We start from the raw sequence: 23,548 nt of genomic DNA, 5'->3' as shown, positions 1-23,548 counted from the left end.
CAAAAACGCTTATGACACGGTGCCTTTGTGTGGCTGCAGTATCATGTTAATCTTTTCTCTGCATACACTTTGTTAAAACCACCTTTGGGTTCATTTCTATTGATCTGGTTAAACAAATCGTGTTAGTTTAAAAAATCATTTTCTAAAGATCAGATTCTAAGGCAGACCAACTATTATCAGTTAGAACAGGAGAAGCTTACTGTGTGCTCTGCAGGACTGTCTGCGCCAGCACAGGGTTGGTCTCCATGGAAGCCGTCACTAAAGAAGTCAGAAGAGACAGATACCAGATAGCAGAAGCATCAGACACAGACACCTCCTTGTTCTTGGTGATCTGATAGCCCATGGTCTTCAGGCCATGTATCCGTGTGTCACAGCCATCACTCAGGCAGCGCTTGATGTTGATCTGAACATCTGGAGGCATTTTTGGGATAGAAAGCAAAACTGCAGTTAAAGTAATACAACAACATCTGATTGCATATGCGTTTCAGCAATTTATGTTTCTTAAGTAAATATAATCCGAGGACCATACAGGCCTAACTACTCCATATTTGTACATCTAATCATTTTGCAAAGAAGGACAAGCCTGACATTTTTAAGGAGGACAGAGGAAGTGATAAAGAGGTTTATGTTATTTGAAAAGTTAATGTACTGTTCATTGTATATTAAAATATAGGGAATCAAAAGGCTAGACTGAGGTTAAGAACAGGAAGCAACACAATATGTTTGTACTCACAAGGGTAGGTGATATTGGCATTTTCCAAAAGTGCAACGTATCCTGTGACGTTACTAGGAATCCGAATATCCCGGATTTCCTGCATGGACCGCCGGTTCTTCCCTACAGCCACAGACACCAACTGGGGCATGTAGCTGTGGTCATTGGAAGCCACTGCAATCGCCAGGCGTCTTAATACGACATCGGGTTTCATTTTCAACCTGCGAATAACAAGGTCAGGGAAACCAAACGACAAGGAAAATCACGTTCATGTGTTAAAGAATTACTGGCACAAAATTTTCAGTGGATACTGGCTGATTACAGTGTTATGTCATACTACATGTGATTTATATTGGCTCCTAACTTCCTAACTCCCAAACAACACCAAAACACAGGAGTTAAATTATACTTGAAATCTGCAAAACTGTTATAAATTAACAGGATGATTAAATAATAAAATTATTATTAAAATAATATTATACTCTTTATAATAGAATATAAAACAGATTAATGGTAATATGCTGACTCCAAAGGGATTACAGGCTTCCTTACATTTTTAGTATTCACAACCTTAAAAAAATGTAAATCATCCCACATCTGTATGGATGTATGTACTCAATGAGTACATATGACATTCAAAAACTAGTGAAAGTAGTTTTACCTTATCCAGTGTGATCGGGCACTTCCATCAGATTGCCAAAAGGACATGGTCTCCCCATTAGTCATCTTGTAAATGTCAGCAGCATTCGAAGAGGCTTCTATGAAGCTGTAGCACTGGGTGACAATTTTCACTTTGTCGACCTCTGGATCCTGGCTGAGCTCAGCTCTGTACTGGATATCTAAATCTAGAGAACAAGTCTATTACTGAAAAAACATGCTACCGTTTAACAGAAAATAATGCTCACAGAGATTCTAATGTTATAAAACTTAAATGAGAAACAAATATCAAGCCTGTCTGTGATATTCTATTTTGTCCTTAAACTCTTAAAAAACTTTTCAGAATAATAAAGTAAATGAATAACAACTGGAAGTAGACCTATGACAAAAAAAGAGACAGTGCTTGCAAGCACAATGAGTTGACAAGTTTAGTCATCTAAGCTTATGCTTAAGAAAGGCAACCAAATTAAGAGTACTACACATTTATGGGATTATTGAATCTAATCAAAAAAGCACAAATAAAAAATATGTAGACAGAAGAATAGTACTTTGACCCTCATGGAAATAAGGAACAGAATCTTGGATTACTCAGTAGCTCAGAAAAAATGTATATTATTCTCTACTGCTGGCTGAACTTAAACTATTCATAACTAGCACAAAAACCGAATACTCATTCCACCAAGAAGTGAAATATGTTCATAATTTAAAGATGACCACTTTTACGCAAACTACCAAGACAATTTCGGCATTGGCTCTACCTGAAAACCTATAATAAAATGCAGGAGCAATCTGAACGCCTCTTCACCTTAAACACATACAGTATGGGAATATCTGAGGGTATGTTTGCCTCTACCACCTTAAGGAAAGGTGTCTGCTCGAGAAGACGGTTTCAAGCTGGTTGTTATCAGAGTTACTGCACAACCGATGGTTAGTGCGTGTCCCAGAATCCTTCACCTTTCTCTTTCTGAAGGAGAAAATCTAAGAAGTCCTGGACGACAGAGGACCTCATCGCACAAATGCTATTGTAGCCCTCCAGCATGGGGAAAGGAATGGCACTGCTGGGGATCCTGTTCCGATGCAGGAACTTCAAGATCTTCGAGGCATGGAGCCCAAGGCGATCCTTTGACTTGGAAAAAATATCAACGAAGCCTGAAAGATGGTGGGGGGGGAGAAAAACAAAGTGCCCATGAAAACTCTGTCAGGTATGGCTTGTAATCTCTTGACACACTGCCAATCAGGAGAGGCCCAGACGCCCAGAAAAGCTCCTTCATGTTTGCACAACACTGTCGCCACCCCATGCCACACCTGGAGTGAGAGAGCAGGCCTGCAGCTGCCGGATGACGTGACTGAGCTCCCCCTGGAGGTTTGCCCCATTGCAGTTCTTCAGAGCCATCAGCATGTTCTCAACGTCAACAACGCCATCCCCCTCGGCATCAAACTGCCCAAACGCCTGCGGGAATGGAGCAGAAAGGTCTATAAGCAATCAGCGAGACAGGCTTGGCAACAAGAATAGCAGGCAGGACACAGCTGATCGTGGCAGTCAGCACATCTGTACAGCCCGGGAGTGTATCGATCCTAGAACTTCATCATAACGCCACCCTCTACTCTTCATATAAAGTAAATGTCTAGACCCACTTTCTTTTCTTACATCACTTAGACCAAAGCCGTCCCATAGTAGAATATAGAAGAAATGTATTCAACTCGGTAAGAAATACAATCTTTATCAGCTGTCTCCACACAGAAATGGCTACTGTACACGACTGGATTTATAATTATTGTTCATTTGACTTACTTTGAAGTACCAGTTTATAGAGCTGGACTGCCTGGAGAAATCTGGGTTAAGAGCTTTACTGTAAGATCCAGCAGCAGTGTCCCCAAAGCCACTCTCCAAACCCTTCTCTAAAATAATCACGTTTTTCCCCAAACACACCGTGACAAAGTTCAATCACACATAACAACTCAGGTTGCCTCCCAAATGGGGTAATACTGATTCCGATGTCTGCCTGAGCGACACAGATCATGTGGATCTAAAAGGAAAGCCTCAGTCACATAAAACAAGCTCTCATACAGACGCACGGAGTGGAGAAAAAATAAATGTGCAAAAGGTGCTTTTATTCTTTTAAAGACAGCTGGGGAGAACTACACGGTCCTCCAGCCCTGTCTCTAGACTGAATGACAGCTGCTTAGGAAAGTTCCACGCAAATCCGAGACCAGGATGAAGTTTGCTCGTCTCTGGCTCGCTTTTGGAGTGGGGGGCAGAAACTGGGACGCCTGGGAAGACGCACCTCCTCACACTCGTCCCTCGGCGCGTCGCGGCTCTCCAGCATCTCGCAGAACTGCTCCAGGGTCACCGACTCCTCCGCCCGGCTCAGCCGCTCCTCCAGCCAGCGCACCAGGGCGCTCTCGTTCCGGGCCAGCACCGACTCCGAAATGGCGACCCACGAGTCGCTCATGCGGGCGGCGGCCTCCCGGAGCTTCACCTGCTCCAGGAGGGCGTCGGGCGGCGGGAGCCCCCCGCAGGGTACGAGCCCCGGGGAGACGCTCGCCCCTCTTCCGCCCGCTGCCGAGCTGCCCCCGCCGGCCCCGGCGCCCGCCGGAGCCCCCGAGGCCGGGCTGTTCGTCACCAAGCCAGGGGTCACGGTTTCCAACTCCTCCTCGTCGCCGCTGGCTCCTCCGCAGCCGCTTTCGGCGTTCCCCATGTCTGCCAGGGGCCTCGGGCTTTCCTGCGTGCTCTAGCGGCCCGGCCAGCGAAGGTGAACGGGTGGGTTTGTCCAAACTGCCTGCTTCACAGAGACGCTCCCAGCCCGTCTCCCCACAGCGCCTGTCACTACCGCATTAGGCGTACTGTACGTCGTGACGTCACGCCATTAATTCGCAAGTCAGCGTTTGACCTGCCTGACTGGTATTTATACTTACCAGTTTAGTACACAAATTTCTCAGTTGTACATATTATGTCACCCGCGCAAGAGTGTTCCTGCAATGAAATGAGCGTTATTGGAAAATGGACAACTCCATTGTTAAATGATCTTAAATTTGACAGTTCTATTACATGTATAAATCACTTTTTTTCCCCTATTTTTATTGTAAGGTGCTCTGTAGACATTCAATATTAGAGTGGCAAATTATTTTCTGCCGTCTGGAAAATAACTTACGCAACTTAATGCCTCTTTCACATTTGGGCCGCAATATTAATGTAGTTGAAACATTTAAATTATGCGTAATAGGCTTCAGGAAATATATTTTAACTTGGCTTAAGTACATTAACAGGTTTATTTTGATACCTTAAGAATTCACTGGTTAGATTGCTACATCAAAGGTTTCTTAGTTTTTATTTACATGTATTTCAAAGAAGGGACCTACATTTAAAGTGGTTAATAACATAATTTAAGCATTTATTTAATTATAAAAAAATTCCTGTACAATAATAACTAAAACTTTTCAGCCTATAATATAAAAATCCCAGAGTGAGACGTCATCAGTGTTTATTTAGAAAAATAGCCAGGAAATGGAAATCCCGGTGTCCTATCGAAAAATGCTCCTATGAGCAACCCATAATCCCCTTGTAGGGTTCCCATGCTACTAAGATAAATTGAACCAGAAATTAACCCAGTGACAAAGTATAAATAATTGATCAAAAAGTTTCTTGCCTTTTTCATTCTTTTTCATAATGAATTCACTAATGACATAGACGCAATATATACGTTTTATTAAGTCCAACTAACAAATGTATTAAATGCAAATAACAATGTTTTAGTGCTTTCTGTTAATTTGTATAAATGATACTGTTACATTTAAAATTAAGTTTGCAACGTTTCGGTTTATGTCAGACTTTTTCTTTCTCCAGGCAACAGGAAACCTTTTACAAATTTAGTGGGTTTTGTTGTTGTGCTTTACATCTCTTAGTCGATGATAAACTCGTTAAATGCTGAAATTCCTGCGAAATACGCTTTACTCCAGAAGACTCCTGAACGTATACGAAGTAAAGATACTTTTATTTTTTTAAAGGCACATGGGCTACCAATTTAGACGGCTAGTGTTTTATTATTTTGTGTCTCCAAACAGTGAAGAGAACTGTTCACGGGGAAATAAATTAAGGGGACACCGAAATGGTCACAAAACCGGAAAAAAAAGATGTCATAGCAAGTGTTCAAGACGCAGCAGTATAATAAAGTCTGATGGCTATAATAGGAATCTTTCAGTTCCTGCTTTTTTCATAACCGCTTTGTCTGTTGGACTTTGAGGTGCTCGTCAATCACAAGTACAACATGGAGACGTGTATTATTTAAATCTTTTGGCGAGCAAAAGATTTTAAAGTACAGTACCTCGGGCCATCATGCTGAAGTATTTTGTGGCGGTGCTATTGGTGGCTATAGCGATCCTGATGGCGCCGCAGACCAGGAAGCTGCTGGAAACTAATATTCTGGACAGGGCGAAGTCCTTCATGCCCGCAGCCTGGACAGCTCAAGCATCGGTTCGGCTTTTAAATGAAGATGAACTCGCCCTGTACAACGGAGAGCCGGGCAGTCGAGGCTTGTACCTGTCAATTTTGGGACAGGTATTTGATGTCGGGAAGGGAAGGAAGCACTACGGACCAGGCGGTGCTTACCACTTCTTTGCAGGTGAACCCTTCGTCTTAATTCATATTTACAAATGCGCATAAATGTGTCATAAACGCAAATCATTCGTGAGACCCTGCTAGAAATTTCTACGGTATGTACAGTGTCATATGCTTCTTTTGAGGTGGAGCTGAAACACTATTTAAATTCTATTAAAAATGTGAGAAATAATAAAGCACGGAAAACATATGATATATGTAAAAAATACAATTTAATCATATAACTTACTTATTACCTCTGGCGGTTAACTGTTTATTTTTCTGTTTGTGTTTGTTCTCTTGTACCTAATTTGATCCTCTGATTGTATTTGTATTTGTAAATTCTTTACACATTTAATAAAAAATTCTTTAAAAAAATACAGTAACTGTAGACATATTGTCTGATTTAAGGCAGAGATGCCTCCCGAGCTTTCGTGACCGGGGACTTCACCGAGGCCGGGCTGGTGGATGACATCACGGGACTCTCCCCCACTGAAATGGTGGTTCTGTTCGACTGGCTCTCCTTATACAAAAGGGATTATGTGCCAGTGGGTAAGGAAACCGCAAGCGCAGTTCTTGGGAAATACCAATGCTTGTTACTTAGGACAAGAGTATAGGAGCCTGCACACGTCCAGATAGAGCTGAGGCACATGTATAATGTTCTGACATTATCAGTAATTTCAGACAGAGATGATCAGCGACCTTCCTTCTCGTTAACATTGGATAAGATTTTTCCCTTTTCCTGCCAGGCTTATAAACGCAAATCAAAATCTTGATTTCACGTTGTCAGCTTGTTGCATTTCCATGGTTGTTACTGTACATATTCTACAAGGACAAGAAAGTTTAATATGCTGTATATTTTAAGTGGCCCTGAATAAGACTCTTTGCAGAGCATGACAACATTGTAATTATAACAACAAGAGTGTATGACATGAGTGAAACCTTTAACATTTGTCTTAGAAATGTACCGAAGTAGAATATTCTTGTTCAATAATTTAATGCAAGTCAGTAATTCTTAAATGAAAGAAGACAGTGCTATAACCTTATGTCTTGTCTCATTGGAAAAAAAAAATGTCTTCCACATTAACATGCCTGCATGCTGCTGTGTGAAGGCAGGCTGGTCGGGCGGTTCTACAGCGAGGTGGGAGAGCCCACAGCAGCACTGCAGCAGGCCCAGGTCACGCTGGCGCAGGGGCTGGAGCTCAAGGCCCAGGCTGAGGAGGAGAGCCAGCAGTTTCCCTCCTGCAACTCGGAGTGGAGAGCGGACAGGGGAGGCAGAGTGTGGTGCTCCACACAGAGGTACGCTGCCAGCTGGAGAATCCCGCCCTACAGCTGCACATACACGTCTGGGGCAGTACGAGGGGACACTCCGTACAAATAGCTTGGGCGGATTTACATTTTTTACACCATTTATCACTAGTGTGGAATAGCTGCTGGGCACTGGTGTATGGCACAGACCTTATGTGATTGGCCCTTTAAAACAAAATCATCCATCCTTCCATTTTCTAACTGCTTCTTCGAATCCAGGGTTGCAGGGAAGCCAGTCTATCCCGGCAGGGTACACCCTGGATGGGATGCCAGTCCATCGCAGGGCAGGCTCATAGAAGCAAACACACTCACACCGGGGCTGTGCCACGCACTGCAGTAAAATAAAAACAGGTTTTCAAAGTCCATGTGACCGACTTTAACGAAAAATCATCCATTTAAAACCTCACTCCTTGGCGTTCTGGCTGCTGGCCATAGTGACACCACAACACTAGAGGGAGCACAAGCCTTGTATTGTTGACATTTCTCAAAACGGGAAAAGTTAGTAGTCTTGTCATCATGCATCTGTCAGTACATGGGTGTGTATTGCTAAGAATTAATAACACTTCAGAACATGTAGTTCCAGTTTTCCTTATACTTTTGTATTTAAAATGCTACTCTCACAGCCTGTTAAAAATGTACTTGTATTTAAGCGAGGTCACAAGGTAGCTGACCGCTGTGCTTGTCTGCCGCAGTGGAGGCGTGCTCAGAGGCTGGGCAGGCGTCCCCAGGAAGCTCTTCAAGCCGGGTTCCAGCAGCTCCCGCTGCGTGTGTGTGCAGGTCAGGGACCTGGCCAGCCCCCGCCTGCAGGAGTACGAGGGCTGCCCGCCCGTCTCCGAGTCCTGCGCCGTCGGCAGCTAGCCCCCCGCCCGTCGCTCAGGAGGGAGATCAAGCGCAGGCCCCAGGAGAGGACTGTCAGGCAGTATGAGCCCCCGCCGTTTTCCTTCTGTCCTGTTGTCAGGCAGCGGTTCAGACGCTGAGGTGCTGATGTGATCTGACCCAAATCCAGATGTCAGACCTCTCCTGGCACTCATTACACAAGGCAGGAGCTGAAATGAGTGCTCTGAGATTATAAGGGAATAACTCCATTAGCATCTCTGTTGTTCATAAGAGCAAGCAGCTGCTGCGTTCTTTACCTTTATACTGGGCCAGGGCATATCTGTGGATGTGTAGTTTTTAGGGAAAAAAATCACGTGCTTCACTACTAAACTTATATAAATACCCAGGAAAGTGTGAATAAAAGTATTTTAAAAAAATGAATTCAATTAAATGTTTAACTGGGCCTGGAGGGTGGAAGGGTGATCGAGGTTTCTGTAGAAACACTCAAATGTTGAAGTTGTGTTCGTAATACCTAAATACTGAATTACTTTACTTTAATACTTTATATGTCAACACAGTTGATTGGAATTTGCCCCAATGCAGCCCAGATAAAACCACCAACAGAAATAATTTTACACTTACATACAGTAGTACACATTGAACATTCAATTTAAGATTCAAACTTCAAAAAATCAAAAGACTCCTGCTTGCATCACCCAAGAGCTATGTTTTGAGGTGCCTAATGGCCTCTAGACAGGTGATATTTCAGATGCATTTCACTACTGCATTTGATATTTTGAAACCTCCTAACTGAAGGACAAACTTTAAAAAAGAGCTGATGGGGTGGAAGAATTCAGACAAACATGTAAAAGAGAACAAGAATGACCAACATATTGTACTTAACGGTCACAGTAAAGTGACTTTTCATAAAGATCAGTTGCATATTAAGTCAATAATTTGTCATTTCTAAACACTTTTTTAATGGCAACTGCACTGTTAAAAACTGTTCCAAACTATTAAGGTTTAAACCCCCTAAAATACTGTTATTTTATTCTACTGTAATGATCATTATGGCCATAATTTTAGGTGAAGATAGAATGATGTTCATAGTCTGCCAGGAGGCTTTTGAAGGTTGTATCCTGAAGAAAACAGCCAAGCAATTAGAAGGAAGTCCTGCCTGCAACATATGCCCTGAACAGTGTCCACCCGAACCACTGCAGCACCTACAGAAGGGCACAGTGGGACACAAAACCACTCTGCGGGACTCGTCTTGCTTTGGTCAAGTCGACATCTTTTCATAACCAGAGAAATGGCTGAAGTCTGTCAAAAGTTTCGCTAGGATCCCATACTCGAGCAACGCCACAGCAGGTGGAGTCCAGGACGAAATGTTCTTGGAAAAATCTTACAATTAACTACGCCTTTGTGCTGGTGGAAGCGGCTAATTTCTTAGGTATATAGCCGTAGGAAATTAGCTACGGCTTTTTCTTTCGGGTAGGCAGGTGCGGTCTAGCCATTCAAAAGACTGGCGCAACAACTGTTCCTCGCCGGCTCCTCCTCACAAACAGGTGCCGGTATAATGGAGAAGAATAAAAGACGGAGGCAGAATACTCTTCCCTCGGAGAGTAGTTTTATTGTCGGCCTTGTCATACACAGCACAATACCAGCTACACACACAAATCGATGATCTTAACTCCTCAAGTCATTTAAATGCTTCTCCCCTTAGCCGCCCGCCTAACTCTCTTCTCGCCCCTGTGTCGTCACAACGAAACTTATCATTCTTATCATTCTTTTTAAAACTCAAAACTCTTTTAACATTTATTAATTGCGTCTTACACTAGTATTGCGGTATTGCACAACCGGGCTATTTACTTTCTGAGAGGTCTTTAGAGGAGCTGAGGTGACCTACACATCCTCTGTACCTCAGGCAAGAGTAGGGTGTGTAACCATTCCCCTCAGCTGGTTTTGGTTTCATTTCTGCTCCGGCTGCTGACAAGAAGTGCGGAAGAAAATCTTACCTCTCGGTGTCTCATCTTTTAAAACAGGAAGTAAGCACTGTTATCTTTATTATCGTTTAAAACAAAACATTATTTAGTGTTACAATATTTATATAATCTTTAATGAATACTTTGAAGAGCAGCAGAATAGAAAACGGTATTTGCTATTGAATCTTAACTGCAAAAACTAGTAACGCAGAATGATAACACATACAGTATTGGCAGTTCAAATTATCACACGAAGGTCTGTTTTTTTTTTTGTAGGATTACGACAGCGCTCATCCATAGGATAATGGAGTCTCAAGAGAATTTATGGAAGGAGCTTCTGAGAAAGTTGGAGACGAAGGATTTGGAAAAGCTGGTGAAAGCAGTCGGGCAAGGCTGCAAGAAGCTCACCAGATCCATGATGATTAACACCGTCGTTAAACACAGTTTGAATTCCGCCGAGCTCCTGAGGCGCGCAGCGCTCAGCAAGAATACTCTCTACGCGTATGCGCTGGAGAAATGCCTCAGTGTGTCTGCAACCCAAACCAAGGAGGAGATCGCGAAGAAAATCGAAGAAAGTTGGGAGATGAGGGGGAAATGGAGACCCCGGCTGAAAGATCACGAAAAGCGTGAATGCTTGGTAATTCTTCGGAGCCTCAAGCCTCAAGAGGTGGAGAAACTGATGGGGAAACTTGGTTGCGTTTCCTCTGAAAGGAGTGAAAACCCGTTTTTAAGAATCCTGGATTACCTGCCCTCAGTGGAATGGCTCTTGAAGAGAAAGTCTGTCTCCAGAGGTGCACTCATACACTATTTGGGAACGGGGGATAACCTCCCGCCGCCGCAACTTTCAAAAGACAAGCTTGTTTCGTTTGTGCTGGATCAGATAAGTCAGAGCGCCGTGTAATCATTTCATTGCTGATACTATAGGCTCAAAAGGAGCAAGTAGTAGGTTTATTCCATGGTGAAAAGAGAAGAAAGAAAACAACGCGTGTCACCCGAAGAAGGCTCCACGGCCGATACGTTGTTTTTTTCTTCTCTTCTTCAGCACGAATAAACCTGTTGTTCCTTAGCAGCCTACGCATGCTGACGCAGCTACACACCGATACTAGACTTGGTTGTGTTACACCTAAGTTGTGTAATCGGCAATACGAAAAGTTCGTTCATGTTTAATTTTTGTAATTGCTAAATCAACCGGCTTCTTAAGTTTTATTTCCCATTAATACTATCAATTGTAATAATACTGCTAACGTTTGCGATTTTTCTTTTTTGCATTTCTGTTCCTTTTTTATTAATGCTTTCTCTAGCCAAACGTCGGTGTTTTACAACAGCTAAACAGGCAGAGTTTAAGGTTGGGATGAGTAGCCTACCTAAGCAGATATTTGTTCCATAACAGTGCAATAAGAATGTTAAGTTAATTAAGTCCTAAGCGGCAACCATTTTAACTGACTGTTTTCACGAATATAGTCCAGAAACAGCCATAAATAACTAACTAGCAGAGGACATTAGCTAGCCAATATGATAAGGGAATAAATGACTTGCTTTTTTTTGTTTAGTTCTTGTGCACATTTATTTGAACATTTCCATTGATCGTACAAGCATTGAAAAAACTTCCAATCCCGAGTTCGTCGGGCATTTTCCTTTTCGCTGCGGGAGCGCTCCCACTGCTGCTGGTAGCATTGTGTTGATTTAAAGTGATCAGGTATGAGGAAATATGCAGCCATAAGCTTCACTTCAATTGTATTTTGTAGCAGTCATATCTTAAAATAAAAGTTTTACTTATTTTTTGTAACCTCCCTTGTGGTCACGTGTTTTCTGTTCGCTGTAGGGTGGGAAAATTGAAAAATGTACTATTTCCACAGCTGACCAGCTTCCACCTGTCAGGCAGGTTCTGAATTTGGCGAGGCAGCTTTATAAAAATTAAGGCAACACAACAGGCAAAAGCTTACAGGGTTTCTGCCTTCCAAAGGAGAATACAAAACAGCAGGCCCAAGAATTATTGGCACCTTTGAGATAAAGATGAACAAAAGTTGTATAAAATTAACAGCACAGATAATGAGTTATGTTTTATGCTCACAAAATGGGAGAACTTAAAAAAAAAAGATGGGGGAGTGAGGCAAGAAAAGAATCCAAGGTCACTCTTGGGGTCCCTCAGCCTCCAAATCAACGATCGGATAGTACATCCATGCCATCAGTCTATCTGGGAGGCTTTCCAGAAGAAAGCCCTTACAGACAACTAATTGAAATGGCTGGAGTTTGCCAAACGCCACTGGGATTTTGATTGGAGCCGAGGGCTGTGGTCAGATGAGAGAAAAATCGAACTATGGGGCCACACACCACCATCAGCCTGTTTAGCATCAGAAGAGGGATGCATCCAAAGAAAAGAACCTCATGCCCACCATGACATGTGGCAGTGGTTTGTTATTGTGGGGCTCTAGCCCAGGGGCCCTTTTGAGATCAATGGCATCATGACGTCTCCTTCCTAACTCTCAGGATATTTTGGTCCAAAATCTGGTTGCCTCTGACGGTAGGCTGGGACTTGGTCGCAGGTGGACTGTCCAGCGTGTCAGGGAATATCGTACAGCTGGGTGGAATGGAGTTAGGGTTAAGACCTGCCTCAGGGGTACAACAGCAGCGCCTGCAGCAGGGACTCGAATCCACAACCTGTCAGTTACAAGACCAAAGACTTACCGACTACATGATGCCAGCCCCTAGACCTTTCATAAGTAAAAAAAAAAGAATCAAAACATTTTTAACCATGGAGTATTCATCCTAGCAGTCAATCACACACTCATACAAAATTGTTTACAAAGAATCTTATTTCAGATCTGAAAACACACTTGTACTAAACAAATACAAGATTTCCAGTTTTTAGAAGCAGTTATCTGAAACTGTGGGAGTGCTTTCTGAAGGGAAATGCCTCTTGCTTTATCTACATAAACTAATTTTAAGGTTACACACAGTGGATCATTGTTAAATCCAGCACGCTTTAGAAGAGGCCAAAGTTTTTTATTTTTATTTTAATAGCTTGTTGTTGCATTCTTATTACAATTCTGTTGTATGTTTTGTAGGAATTTGAATTTGTTTGCAGTATAAAGTTATAAAAAATTATCTATTATCTACTTAAAAAGAGTGTAATGCTTGTTTAAAGTACAATATTCAGAAACCGGGCTATACAATACATTACTTCAGCTGATTAAATGCACTGTAAACTACATTTACTACAGTATTTAATGAGAAAATGTCACCAATTTAGCCTGAGACCATACTGGAAGCAGATCACCGAATAATACATGATCTACTGCTGTTGCACAGAATCAGCAGTGAACAGATTCATGCCTGGGAAAAATCAAAACGCCCATCGTCCTACAAGTGCAAATTACAAACCTCCCAATTAACAGAGGGTTCGTCAATGAGCAGAAGCAAACAAAATGTCTCCGATAAATAATAATAAAATGGCATCAGTTTTGCACAAGTTTTGTTTGATGAGAGAGTGAGCGAGAATTAAACATGGACAAGGGTTGGTGGTGTTGAAATGTTAAGGGACGTCAGACTAGCTAGACACAGAGCTAGAATTCCTGGAACTATACCACCCATCAGCTAGACATTGTTCTTTCACAAAAAGTCAAATCCAAGGCCAGTCATTTTTTTCCCTTTCATCCTTTATGTAAAGGTATGTCCTTGTTCTTCAAGGACGCTAAAGAAAGCAGAGGGCTACATAATCTGGACTAACAGATACATACAATGTGCATAAAAGGTTAAACAGTAGCAAGATTAAAGTTTGTCACAATGACCAAAAAAGCACAAACTGCATTAAGGTACAAAACAGCTGTAGTGGTCAAAAATATTTTACATTAATCTGTACAATTTAATAATAGGCATCAGCTTCCACCCTCCCTCCCTCCCTCCCTCTTCCTCTTGAACATTTAGCGCAGTCTAATGGTTTTCAGATAAAGTGCACCTTTCTGAGTTAGCTAAATAGAGTAGGTCATTTCTGATGAGATACAATGACATTTTAGGGCAAATGCAGAACGAGCTTTTTCATAAAATATAATTAAAATCAAGAACAGTTTAAGTGGACACCTAGAAGATTCTGAGTTATGTCTAGAAAATACTATAAAACATGCCTGTATGACAGCTGTCTGGGCTAATATACTAGTTTCGTTTTAAAGATCTCTTCATATTATGGTGTAAATGACATTAAAAAACGTAAATGTGGATCCCAATGATGCAAGTGAAAGGCTTTCTCGGTTACAGATTTAATTAAAAAAATTGATCGTTTGCTGCTTGGGAATGGCATAGAATGGACGCCTTCTTATCCTGTACTTTGACAACTGCACTGCTTTTTTAAAAGGGTTTCAATACTTACCGGAAAGAAATCACAGCTCAGTCACCAATCGGCTGTGAAAGACCCTTTATGCATGTCTAAAAATGCTATAAGAGATGTGCCTTTACTGGCCTCCATAGGAAGGTCCGCTATGATGCGGGTTCAGTCTTGTGAACTTCCTGTCTTTGAATGTTGCACGAATACCAGCAAATCGTGAGAGCAGGTACAGATCTTTGGACTAATGCCCTAAGAAAGTGGAAAGCTTGTCAGCCAGGCACTGCAAAATGAAGTCCTGCTAGTGTACCATGTGTAACAAATTAGTGTCTAGTTTTCCACTGCAGTTACTGTATCACAGATTCAAACAGTAGAATGTGTACAGCATAAACTCCTGCATGCACGGTTTTAAAGTTGTACAAAAATGCGGAGGAGAAACACTTTCTAATGTTCCTTAAAGTGAGCGGTCCATTCTTAAAACTCCTGTACCAGCAGCAGCACACTTGGTTATAATATGTAAAGCAAATATGCTCATTCTTTATTATCTGGTTTGGGAACCGATTTATTCTGTGGCTCAAGAACCAGCTCCTTCAAGTTGATCTCTTTTCAATATGCAGATCATGCAAGGACAAAGCTGTTTCCCAGACCATGACAGCAGGGAAGAGATATTGTTAGCCATTTTTCAATCCTCAAACTGCCAGTCCAAATCAGGTGCGAATCAACCTCCGGGACCCCATCCCTTACCCTTTGACCCCGACCGGCTTCCAGGAAGTCCTTAGTTCCTTTTACTCTTCTGCCTCTTAAGGTTTAATTCAAATCATCAGACTATTAAATGCTATCTGAAAGTCCACTAAAAAGTGTACAATTTATGAAAGACTGGATTCTGGAATATCACAGAAGTGTGGTTTTGGGTTTATCCGGGCACTGGAAGAATGCCCATCAACAAACACTGACAGCGTGCCAGGAGGGTGGCACAGCTGCTCCGGAATACAGGAAGTGCCTCTGGAGGGGCACTAGGACACGCCGCCCAGCGTCAGCACGTCAAAGCAGATGTCGCACACCCTCACGGGCTTGTTCAGGTCAAACTTGATGATGGGGATCTCCTTCATGGAGCATTTGTGACAGAGCAGGCGGCCACAGTGACGGCTGGGGAGAGGAGAGAAGGAAAAGAGGAAAAACAGGGACAGAGAATCAATCCGTTCAGAGATCTCATTCATCAAACACTAGCTTCACAGCAGAAGCTGCTCCTTCTTTCTGTACTACCATTCATCATCTAGGAAAGAAGGGGGCTTCTCAAGCTCCATCACCACGAGCAGTGGCCTGGTGAAGGCCTACTTCTTCAAGAACACTAACGAAAAAAAATGCAGCTATTAAAAGCAGCACCATCTGATGAACGAAGATTGTTTTGATTTTTTTTGTTTGGTGGTTTTGCTTCCATAAAAAAGGACAGGAAAAGGATCAATGTTGACTCCCAGTGTAATCTATGTTTTTAAAGCTAGATCACCAAGATTCTCAGATGGCTTCAGCCTGCGATCTGCGAGCTGCACAGTGCAGTACAATGAACTATAACGGAGACACTACTATCAATATGAGCTTTACCAGTGGTGCTTCCTGGTGGTGACCCCGAACTTTGCAGCACACTCATAGCAATTGGATCCATCACACCACGGAGGTTCTTTAGACAGCATATCTACCAAGAAGAGAAAAGGAAATAAGGAGTTACTGAAGAGTACTACTGTCTGTAAATGATATTAATCAAATTGCATTAATGACTGAGACATTGTTTCCTAGAGAAACAGTTTTTCCTGTGTAAATGCATCCTTGATGTCAAAACTTAGAGCACCTGAAACGCCAACATCTAAAATCTTTCAATGAACATTTACAAAATGACTACAGTTACTGTGTAGTATGATGAAACCAAGAGAAACAGGTCATTTTACTTCACCATTAATCAGAAATAACAAGACCCCACATATCACTTAAGTAATGTGAAATAACATTATTTAACTGCAGGTTTGTGGCCTTGCAAAGCTATGCATTATCTAATGTTTCTTTAATCAGATTTGGACAGCATGTCTCAGCAGGTTTTCCATTCTGGGTTTCATTAGCCTCAGTGCAGAATGCTTTCCTTAATGACCAAGAGCCCCTGAAACAAGCTGCCAGATCCAGAGTGTCACATCAGGGTTAGGCCACCAGAGGGCAGCGTACAGACACTCTAAACACTGGGAGAAAAATTAATTTCCAGAATTCGCACAAGGTTATGAGGGGACTGGCTTCGCCTGTCTGGAAGACAGTTCCCCCACATAAGGGTTCTCAGAGTAGATGGAGGTTTCCTGCTCAGGATTGGGTTAAACCCTCACAGTCATTCCCGGGTCAGAAACTCAGTCTTTAAAGTCAGTGGTTATTAGAGGAAGGTTCAGGGTTTCAGCCTGTGGTGTCTAGGACTGGTCACATGGCAAGAAAGAACAGATACGTCATGGAGCAGAAAGGCTCCTACTGAAAGGCCATCAAGACCAAGGGAAGGCTATTGGGAGAGCAGCAGCCTCAGCTGTGTGTCAGCCTGCCGGTAAACTAAGATGGAGGCCAGAAGAGGTCTGGCCAAACGGGATCGACCTATTCAAGACATTCCACTGTTACTCCCTGAAAGGGGTGAGAGGAAGAAAGGTGGGCACATGACAGATCAAACTGGGAAGGTTAATTACCCAATTCCCGTTATACAAACAGGGTTTGTGTGCACAGATCCTCCCTGCTGTGCTACCACACGAGGGAGATTCATCCCTGTCCCCTAAGTCTCACAAGCAGTCCTGTCTGAAATGGCCTTACCCAGGAGTCTGAAGAGCAGCTGCTTGGTGGCCACCTGGTAGTTAAAGATGTTGATGCCTTGGTTGTTGTTGACCCCCAGTCGTGCCCCTGCTCTCACAATGGCTCGGCAGAGGTTGGCATTTCCTTTCATGTAGGCCAGCAGGAGCACTACAATACACACAGAGAGGCTCTTCAAACAGCAACAGAAGAAACCTTTCAGACGTCAATGGAGAACAAGCGCTGAGCTACAACGACAACCTGTAGAGTTACCCTTGTATATAGTCTGGCATTTTACTGAAGCACTCTCTGTGAAGTACTTTGCTGAAGGTACAGCAGTGTCCTAACCCACAATCCTCCGTTTACAAATCTAAAAGTCTAGCAATCACTTCCGAGCTACCACCCACGTTTGGGCAAGGCCCGTACTGAAATGAGAGTAGGTATAAAATAAGTGGAAAACAGTGCCAAATTAATTTCCTAAAAATAAAACTTCAGCTCTTCAGAGAGATTCTTGCCACCAAAGAAAAACCCATCTTCCTGAAATGCATTTTGATAGAGTGCTTTGAGGAATAATAATGGCAAGAGCTACAACTTCAAGGATGAAGAACATGAACTCTACTGAATTATTTCAATACTTCTAAGATTTTTTTCTCAATAAATAATTTAGGAACAGCAAAAGAAATAAGCCAAAACTCTCAGAAGTGCCTGATGAAGGACCGAGTGATATCAATCTGTGTTTGACTTTTTAGGATCTGGGACGGAGGCCGACTGTCTCCTTACCAGTGTTGCCTTCGTTATCGGGCTTGTCCAGTGGATACGCGGGCATGCACTCCAGGAAGAGCTCAAAGATGGCCGCGGCATTCTCCTTCCCATACTGCCCCAGGATGTGCATCGGTGACTGACCCCTGCAGCACAACACTTTACAGAGTCACTGAACACTCCCTAAGTCACTGGGGGCCGTGACCTTTAAAAACCAGGCCTGAGAATTTGCACAGATCTATCCAAAGAAACCGCTAATGCCTTTCCACTTTTGTTTTCACTTCAGCGGTGGTCCGGCTTTATGAATTCATAAAGAGTACACTGCATATTATTAATATCCCGCGATCACTGTGGGTATTGACAACACGAATCAAACAAAAGAAGAGGCAGACGGGATAAAAGAGGAAGCTTGCCAGTCAGATAAATCCATTACTTTTTTTCTTAAAGATTAGAAAGCTAAGTGTGGCTCTTCAGTTACAGAATTGTCAATGAGTTCAGAACCAAAGTGCTCTGATCAACTTTAAGAGGGGTGACTGAATTCTGGCTCGTGCATAATGTGAACAAAGATACATCACAAACACATCATCTCTTGTACCACCAGAAAAGCTCAAGAACACTCTGTGTCCAGAGAGAACAGGGATCAGTGTTAAAAAGCACACCTGAGATTGAAGGCCTCTGCATCAACGTTGGACTCAGTGAGCAGTGTTCTCACATTGTTCAGACGCCCTTGCATCACTGCCAGGTGAAGAGCTAGAAGAGGACGGAAGAGGATTCTGGTAAGTCTGCACTAGGGAATTCAACAGACCTATTAAATTTGGGGCCCACATCAAAAACCCAAAGCCAAACAAGTTTAACAGAGACAATTTTGTATACCTGCATGAATAAAAAATAATACTCCAACAGGAAGTTCAAAAAAGAATCTGTAATTCAGCAGGTTTGATGCGAAGCATTATTTAAAAAAGTAAGATCACAAAAAGAAATAACGGATCACCAGTAAAGGTATTCCCAGCACAATTTCAGCTCTACGGCCCAGGCGTGGTGAATTCAAGCACGGGTAATCTCAACACTGCCAATGTGCCACCAGGGCTGGGATCAGTGGGCATGGCCAGAGACATCAGTGAGGGATGGGCCACTTCTCCAATTGGCACCAACCCTCCTGTGGAGTCTGTACTACAAGTGGGCCAGAGGAGCCAATAATACAATAAAATACTGTCAGTAGCTCAGACGGATTTCTCACCATTATTGCCGTTCTCATCGACGGCAGCGAAGTCCACTCCGTTCTCCAGCAGCACAGAGCAGATGGTGGGCAGGTCCTGCTGGGCAGCCAGGTGCAGGGCAGTCTGTCTGTGTTTGGTCAGCTCATTGACTTTGGCCCCTGCTAGAAGCTGGTCAGAAAGACGACCACAGATCAGACTCATACTCGTTGTTTTGTTCCATGTTCTTTCTGCATTGACCCATACAGCTAATGTGCTTTCAAACACAGTGAGACCAATCATTGGATAATAAAATATCCCTTCTCTTCCCTCTCTCACTACAGTACCATGCATTGGTGTTCTGTTATGGCATTCCACGTAGTTGAACTATAAAAACATAAAAACTATCCTTTTGCCACAGCTTTTCTAGAGTCACAATTCACCCTTTCAGATGTGGAACAAGTACACATCTGACGTTTGTCTCCTTGAAAAAATAAAAAGGCAGGAGAAAAACATAAAACTCCCGAGAGTTGTAGACATTCATTCACATACCTGTTTTAAACAGGGGATAGTGACGAACAAGTCTAAGTCAGTAAATAACGGGTTCAAACATCTAATAAAGGAGTCCTACAGAAAGAATGAAAGCGAAGTAGTTTTCGAAAACAATGCATGGAACAGAATCCTAGCGATTGCCAGGGGCCCAGCAGGAGTTACCTACCAGGTTGCGGACGATGATTTCGGATCCGGCCTGCACGGCCAGGTGGAGTGGGCTGAGCTTGGCAGCGTCCTGCACGCGCGAGTTGACGTTGGCCTGGACGCTGATGAGGAAGAGCACACTCTCGATGTCCGAGTTCTGCACTGCCACGTGGAGGAAGTTGCGGCCTTTGTTGTCCACCTAGAGGGCACAAGCAGGCTGCTGGGAATGTACGGACACCAACAAAACTACTGCTGAGCCACAGAACGTTTACATATCCTCTTTATAAAGGGGTGGCCACCTTGCCCCCCCGTATAAGAATCAGAGCTTTGTAATGCCACCACAGGAAAGGTGAGGCGAGATTAGTGCTGAGCAGGACCTGACCTGCTCTGCTGCTCCCGGCTCGCGCTTCAGGATGGCCTCGGCGGCTTTGTTGTTCTTGTGCGTCATGGCGCAGGCGAAGGGGGTGGTGCCCTGCCTGTCGCGCACATTCAGCCGGATCTCTGGATGAGAGATGAGCAGCTGGATGATCACGTTGTGCTGGTTGCTGATGGCCACGTGGATCGGAGCCCTCCCTTCAGCATCCTACAGCAAGGCAAAGCACAGATGGGGCCCAGCCAGTCACAATACAAGACCTCAGACCTGCTGCTTGTCTCCCAGGCCAGGACTTCAGTACTTTTCATAAGAAAATGAATCATGATTTCATTATTCTTTCCCCAGGTCTGAGTAAACTTTTTAAACTTAGGAATGCTGCTATTGAAGACTTAAGCACTTATGTACTGAACTCATGTTTTCGTCCTTTATGAGTTGTATAAAGCCTACCTGAAATACCTAAGTCAAAATGCCAGTATGCATCACAGAAGAAACCCAGCAGAAGTGCCTACCTATAACAAGCAGGTAACTGCTTTACCATTCTGGTGACTTTCTGCTTTACTGCTGCTTGTCTCTTGGAGACGGTTTGAATTTCTCAAATACTAAAATGATGAAATGCAATGAAGTGGTCCGGAGCGTTAAACGGCAAGTTAATCTTTATGTGCTAACCTTGCTGCTCAGAATGGGTCAATTAAAATGGACATCAAATGATCAATTCGCACCAGCCTCATCAAGTTAATCAATAATGTTAAATTATTTGCTTTTTTAATAAAATTTAAGTGGTCTTACAAAAACATGGCAGGTATCCAAGACCCCTAAAGAACAGCCCAAGACCATGCTCATCACATTACTTGTCTTTTCACTAAACTGCAATCAATGGGATTCACTTTTACTCAGGATGTCATCCCATTTTAATTTAGCTGATGCACTCCAGCTTTTACAGAACCATTAAGAACAATCAATACGACTACAGGCCATCGCGCTGGCTTGAGAAGGAGAGAGCAGGCCCTGGGCAGAGCGTGCTGGTTCCTGTCCCGGTCCGCCAGTGCCGCGGGCTCACCTGCGCGTTGACGTTGGCACCGAACTCCAGAAGGCACTGCACCACGTCCTCCAGGCCCCATCCCGCGGCCAGGTGCAGGGGGGTCTGCCCGTCCCGGGCCTCCTCTTCGCCCTCGCCGTTGGTGCCCGGCCGGCGGGGGCTGTTCACGTCACATCCGCTGGGAGCGACAGCAGGACGAGAGTGAGCCCGGCTGGCAAGCTCAGGATCTGGCCTGAGCAACCGCGGAAGAGCTCACACAGGGTTTAGCGATTTGTTCCTGTGCCCACTTGCAGCCCACTAAGCACTGGAGGGCAGCCCAACTAAAACCACACTAACTGTTCAGGATTTCACTTTGACTTATCTACTTGACTGGCCAGAACACGCACAGGGGCTAATCTAGTTAACCACGTGGAATGAATGAAGCCTGGAGTGTGTAGATCGCAGATAGAATAATGCCATATCAATAAAATAAATGTTCATCACTGACGCACAATTTGCAATAGATTGTAAATAACCTGTTGTGAGATTTTCTCACATTTCTCTCTAATAAACCTGGATAAACACGTGCCAGCTAGATAAGCAGTTGGTTTCTGAGTACTAGAAACACCACGCCAGTTCATCAAACCAAATATACAACGGAGCTCAAACCTGGTGATCAGGGCATCCACATCAAACCTCTTCCATCCTAATCTCACAAGCAAACTACTGTAATACGAGCAGCATAAGGACACGTACTGATCTGCAGGATCAGTCTGGATCAGATCAGTTCTCTGTTGTAATCCTTAGGAAGGAAAGCCAAGTGTGATCCCAGGACCTGAATCAATCTAGTGCCAAGCAGTGACTTAGTCAATATTCACTAAAAAAAACCCCGAAGAGACTAGAACCTCAGTAGCTCAGCTGCACATCTGCGGCTACACAATCTACAGGTCCTAAAGAGGACCTGAATCCATCACTGCTGGATTCACCTGAGGTGTTGCCCCTGTGTAAGTGGGGCCTATTGCTTCCTTTCTGCGTTTCTCCTCGTTTTTCACTGGTCTTGACATTTCGACATCCCAAAACACTTAACCACGTGTGCACACTCAGCTCTCGAAAATGAGGTGATCTAATGATTATGCAGCAGTCCAAGTCACTTGAGTGTATCAGTCAGTCATCCATCAGTCAAAATAATGCCTAAAATATTTAGTCATTTTCCAAAACCCACACCTTTAATTTTCCTAGAATCACACAGACAGGTTTCTTTTGATGCTCAATTGTGACGCGCAGCTCAATGTTCTTGTACGAATCCCACATCCCACACTACTTTCACCACCAGCCTGCAGTCGCCTGGGAGGTGGCTGTTTCATGAGGAGCTAAGAGACCCCAGGCTGATTAATTCCATCTCTGTCCACAACAGCACTAGACCCACAGCCAGGTCAGAAGGATGAATTAAAATCGACTTCACGAGGCTCAGCCAGCACAGCCTGGGGCAGCGCGGGTCTCGGGCTGACCTGCGGATCAGGAAGCAGGCGACGCCCTCGGTGTTCTCGTCCACAGCCCTGTGCAGGAGGGTCTGCTGACAGCCGCCCGGCCCTGGGCTCCAGCAGGTGGCGTCACAGCCATGCCTCACCTGGACAGCGGCAAACAGAGAGGACAGAAACACTGTGGAACTGTCCTGCGTCACAGAAAAACCCCAAACTGCTCTTCTGTTATCCGATGTCACAAACGGGTCATTCTCATTCATTTACGGACACACTTTGAAGTTTCTGTAAATCAGAAGCATTTGACTAGACTAACAGAACTTGCTCTTGCAACATGTCAGGACTAAGAAAGAGAAGCAGGCTGCTTCTTCCAGCTGCTAGAAAAGCCTCAGAGGCTCGGGGGCTGTGTGACGATGGACATGAGTGTGCAGTGCCCTGTCTTACCAGGGTGGAGGCGATGTCCTCCAAGCCGCTCTCCAAGGCCAGCCACAGTGGCGGATTCCCCTTCTCATCCATCACAGACATGTCTGCCCCCCTTGTGCAGATGGCATCCACCACTAGGGGGAGCTGGTTCCTGATAGCCAGCTGCAGAGCAGTCTCGCCATCCCGCGCCCTGGCAGTACACACATCATCATGCTCCATCACCTACGCGCTGCACTAACCGGACTAACAACCACACGTTCTGACCAGCTGATGCTAAAAACAACTTGCACAGCTTCACAGAAAAACACCCTAGGATTTCAATCCAGACTGCTGTTTTGGATGACTTCATATGAAGAGACTCAAAAATGAAAACCAGTACTATCACTCTATTTATTCTGCCTTAAAATATTACAGATTAGAAACAAGAA

The 23,548-nt window shown here is 43.9% G+C and overlaps 3 protein-coding genes across 4 annotated transcripts in view; 1 reads left to right on the top strand and 2 right to left on the bottom strand.

Moving 5' to 3' along the window:
- Positions 1-4,281, bottom strand: part of zzef1 (zinc finger, ZZ-type with EF hand domain 1) — a 41,392-nt gene extending 37,111 nt beyond the window's left edge. Inside the window, exons 1-6 of the mRNA XM_015367763.2 lie at positions 3,655-4,281; positions 2,675-2,819; positions 2,324-2,518; positions 1,374-1,557; positions 734-933; positions 201-411 (exon numbers count right to left, since the gene is read on the bottom strand). Of these exons, the coding sequence (XP_015223249.2) occupies positions 201-411; positions 734-933; positions 1,374-1,557; positions 2,324-2,518; positions 2,675-2,819; positions 3,655-4,068 (1,349 nt within the window). The 5' untranslated portion in view covers positions 4,069-4,281. The remainder of the gene's footprint in view (positions 1-200; positions 412-733; positions 934-1,373; positions 1,558-2,323; positions 2,519-2,674; positions 2,820-3,654) is intronic.
- Positions 4,282-5,473: 1,192 nt separating this feature from the next.
- cyb5d2 (cytochrome b5 domain containing 2) lies at positions 5,474-11,859 on the top strand. Of its 2 annotated transcripts, none has more exons than XM_006640978.3 (5): positions 5,474-5,988; positions 6,375-6,515; positions 7,076-7,262; positions 7,964-8,190; positions 10,346-11,859. In XM_006640978.3, exons 1-4 carry the CDS (start codon positions 5,703-5,705, stop codon positions 8,127-8,129), a joined length of 780 nt encoding a protein of 259 aa, XP_006641041.2. In that variant the 5' UTR covers positions 5,474-5,702; the 3' UTR covers positions 8,130-8,190; positions 10,346-11,859. The 2 variants fall into 2 exon arrangements, with proteins under 2 accessions (XP_006641041.2, XP_015223203.2); XM_015367717.2 differs by having other exon boundaries at positions 7,964-10,132.
- The window catches only part of ankfy1 (ankyrin repeat and FYVE domain containing 1), a 26,666-nt gene continuing 14,723 nt past the window's right edge, over positions 11,606-23,548 (bottom strand). Inside the window, exons 15-25 of the mRNA XM_069184575.1 lie at positions 23,142-23,310; positions 22,728-22,846; positions 21,262-21,418; positions 20,214-20,414; positions 19,854-20,030; positions 19,180-19,327; positions 18,602-18,692; positions 17,964-18,088; positions 17,208-17,354; positions 15,984-16,074; positions 11,606-15,530 (exon numbers count right to left, since the gene is read on the bottom strand). Coding sequence (XP_069040676.1) covers positions 15,398-15,530; positions 15,984-16,074; positions 17,208-17,354; positions 17,964-18,088; positions 18,602-18,692; positions 19,180-19,327; positions 19,854-20,030; positions 20,214-20,414; positions 21,262-21,418; positions 22,728-22,846; positions 23,142-23,310 — 1,558 coding nt within the window. The 3' untranslated portion in view covers positions 11,606-15,397. The remainder of the gene's footprint in view (positions 15,531-15,983; positions 16,075-17,207; positions 17,355-17,963; positions 18,089-18,601; positions 18,693-19,179; positions 19,328-19,853; positions 20,031-20,213; positions 20,415-21,261; positions 21,419-22,727; positions 22,847-23,141; positions 23,311-23,548) is intronic.

Source organism: Lepisosteus oculatus, chromosome 26 (assembly GCF_040954835.1).
Source record: "Lepisosteus oculatus isolate fLepOcu1 chromosome 26, fLepOcu1.hap2, whole genome shotgun sequence".
NCBI classification, from domain to species: Eukaryota; Metazoa; Chordata; class Actinopteri; order Semionotiformes; family Lepisosteidae; genus Lepisosteus; species Lepisosteus oculatus.
This window is presented reverse-complemented; position numbering and strand designations above follow the sequence as displayed.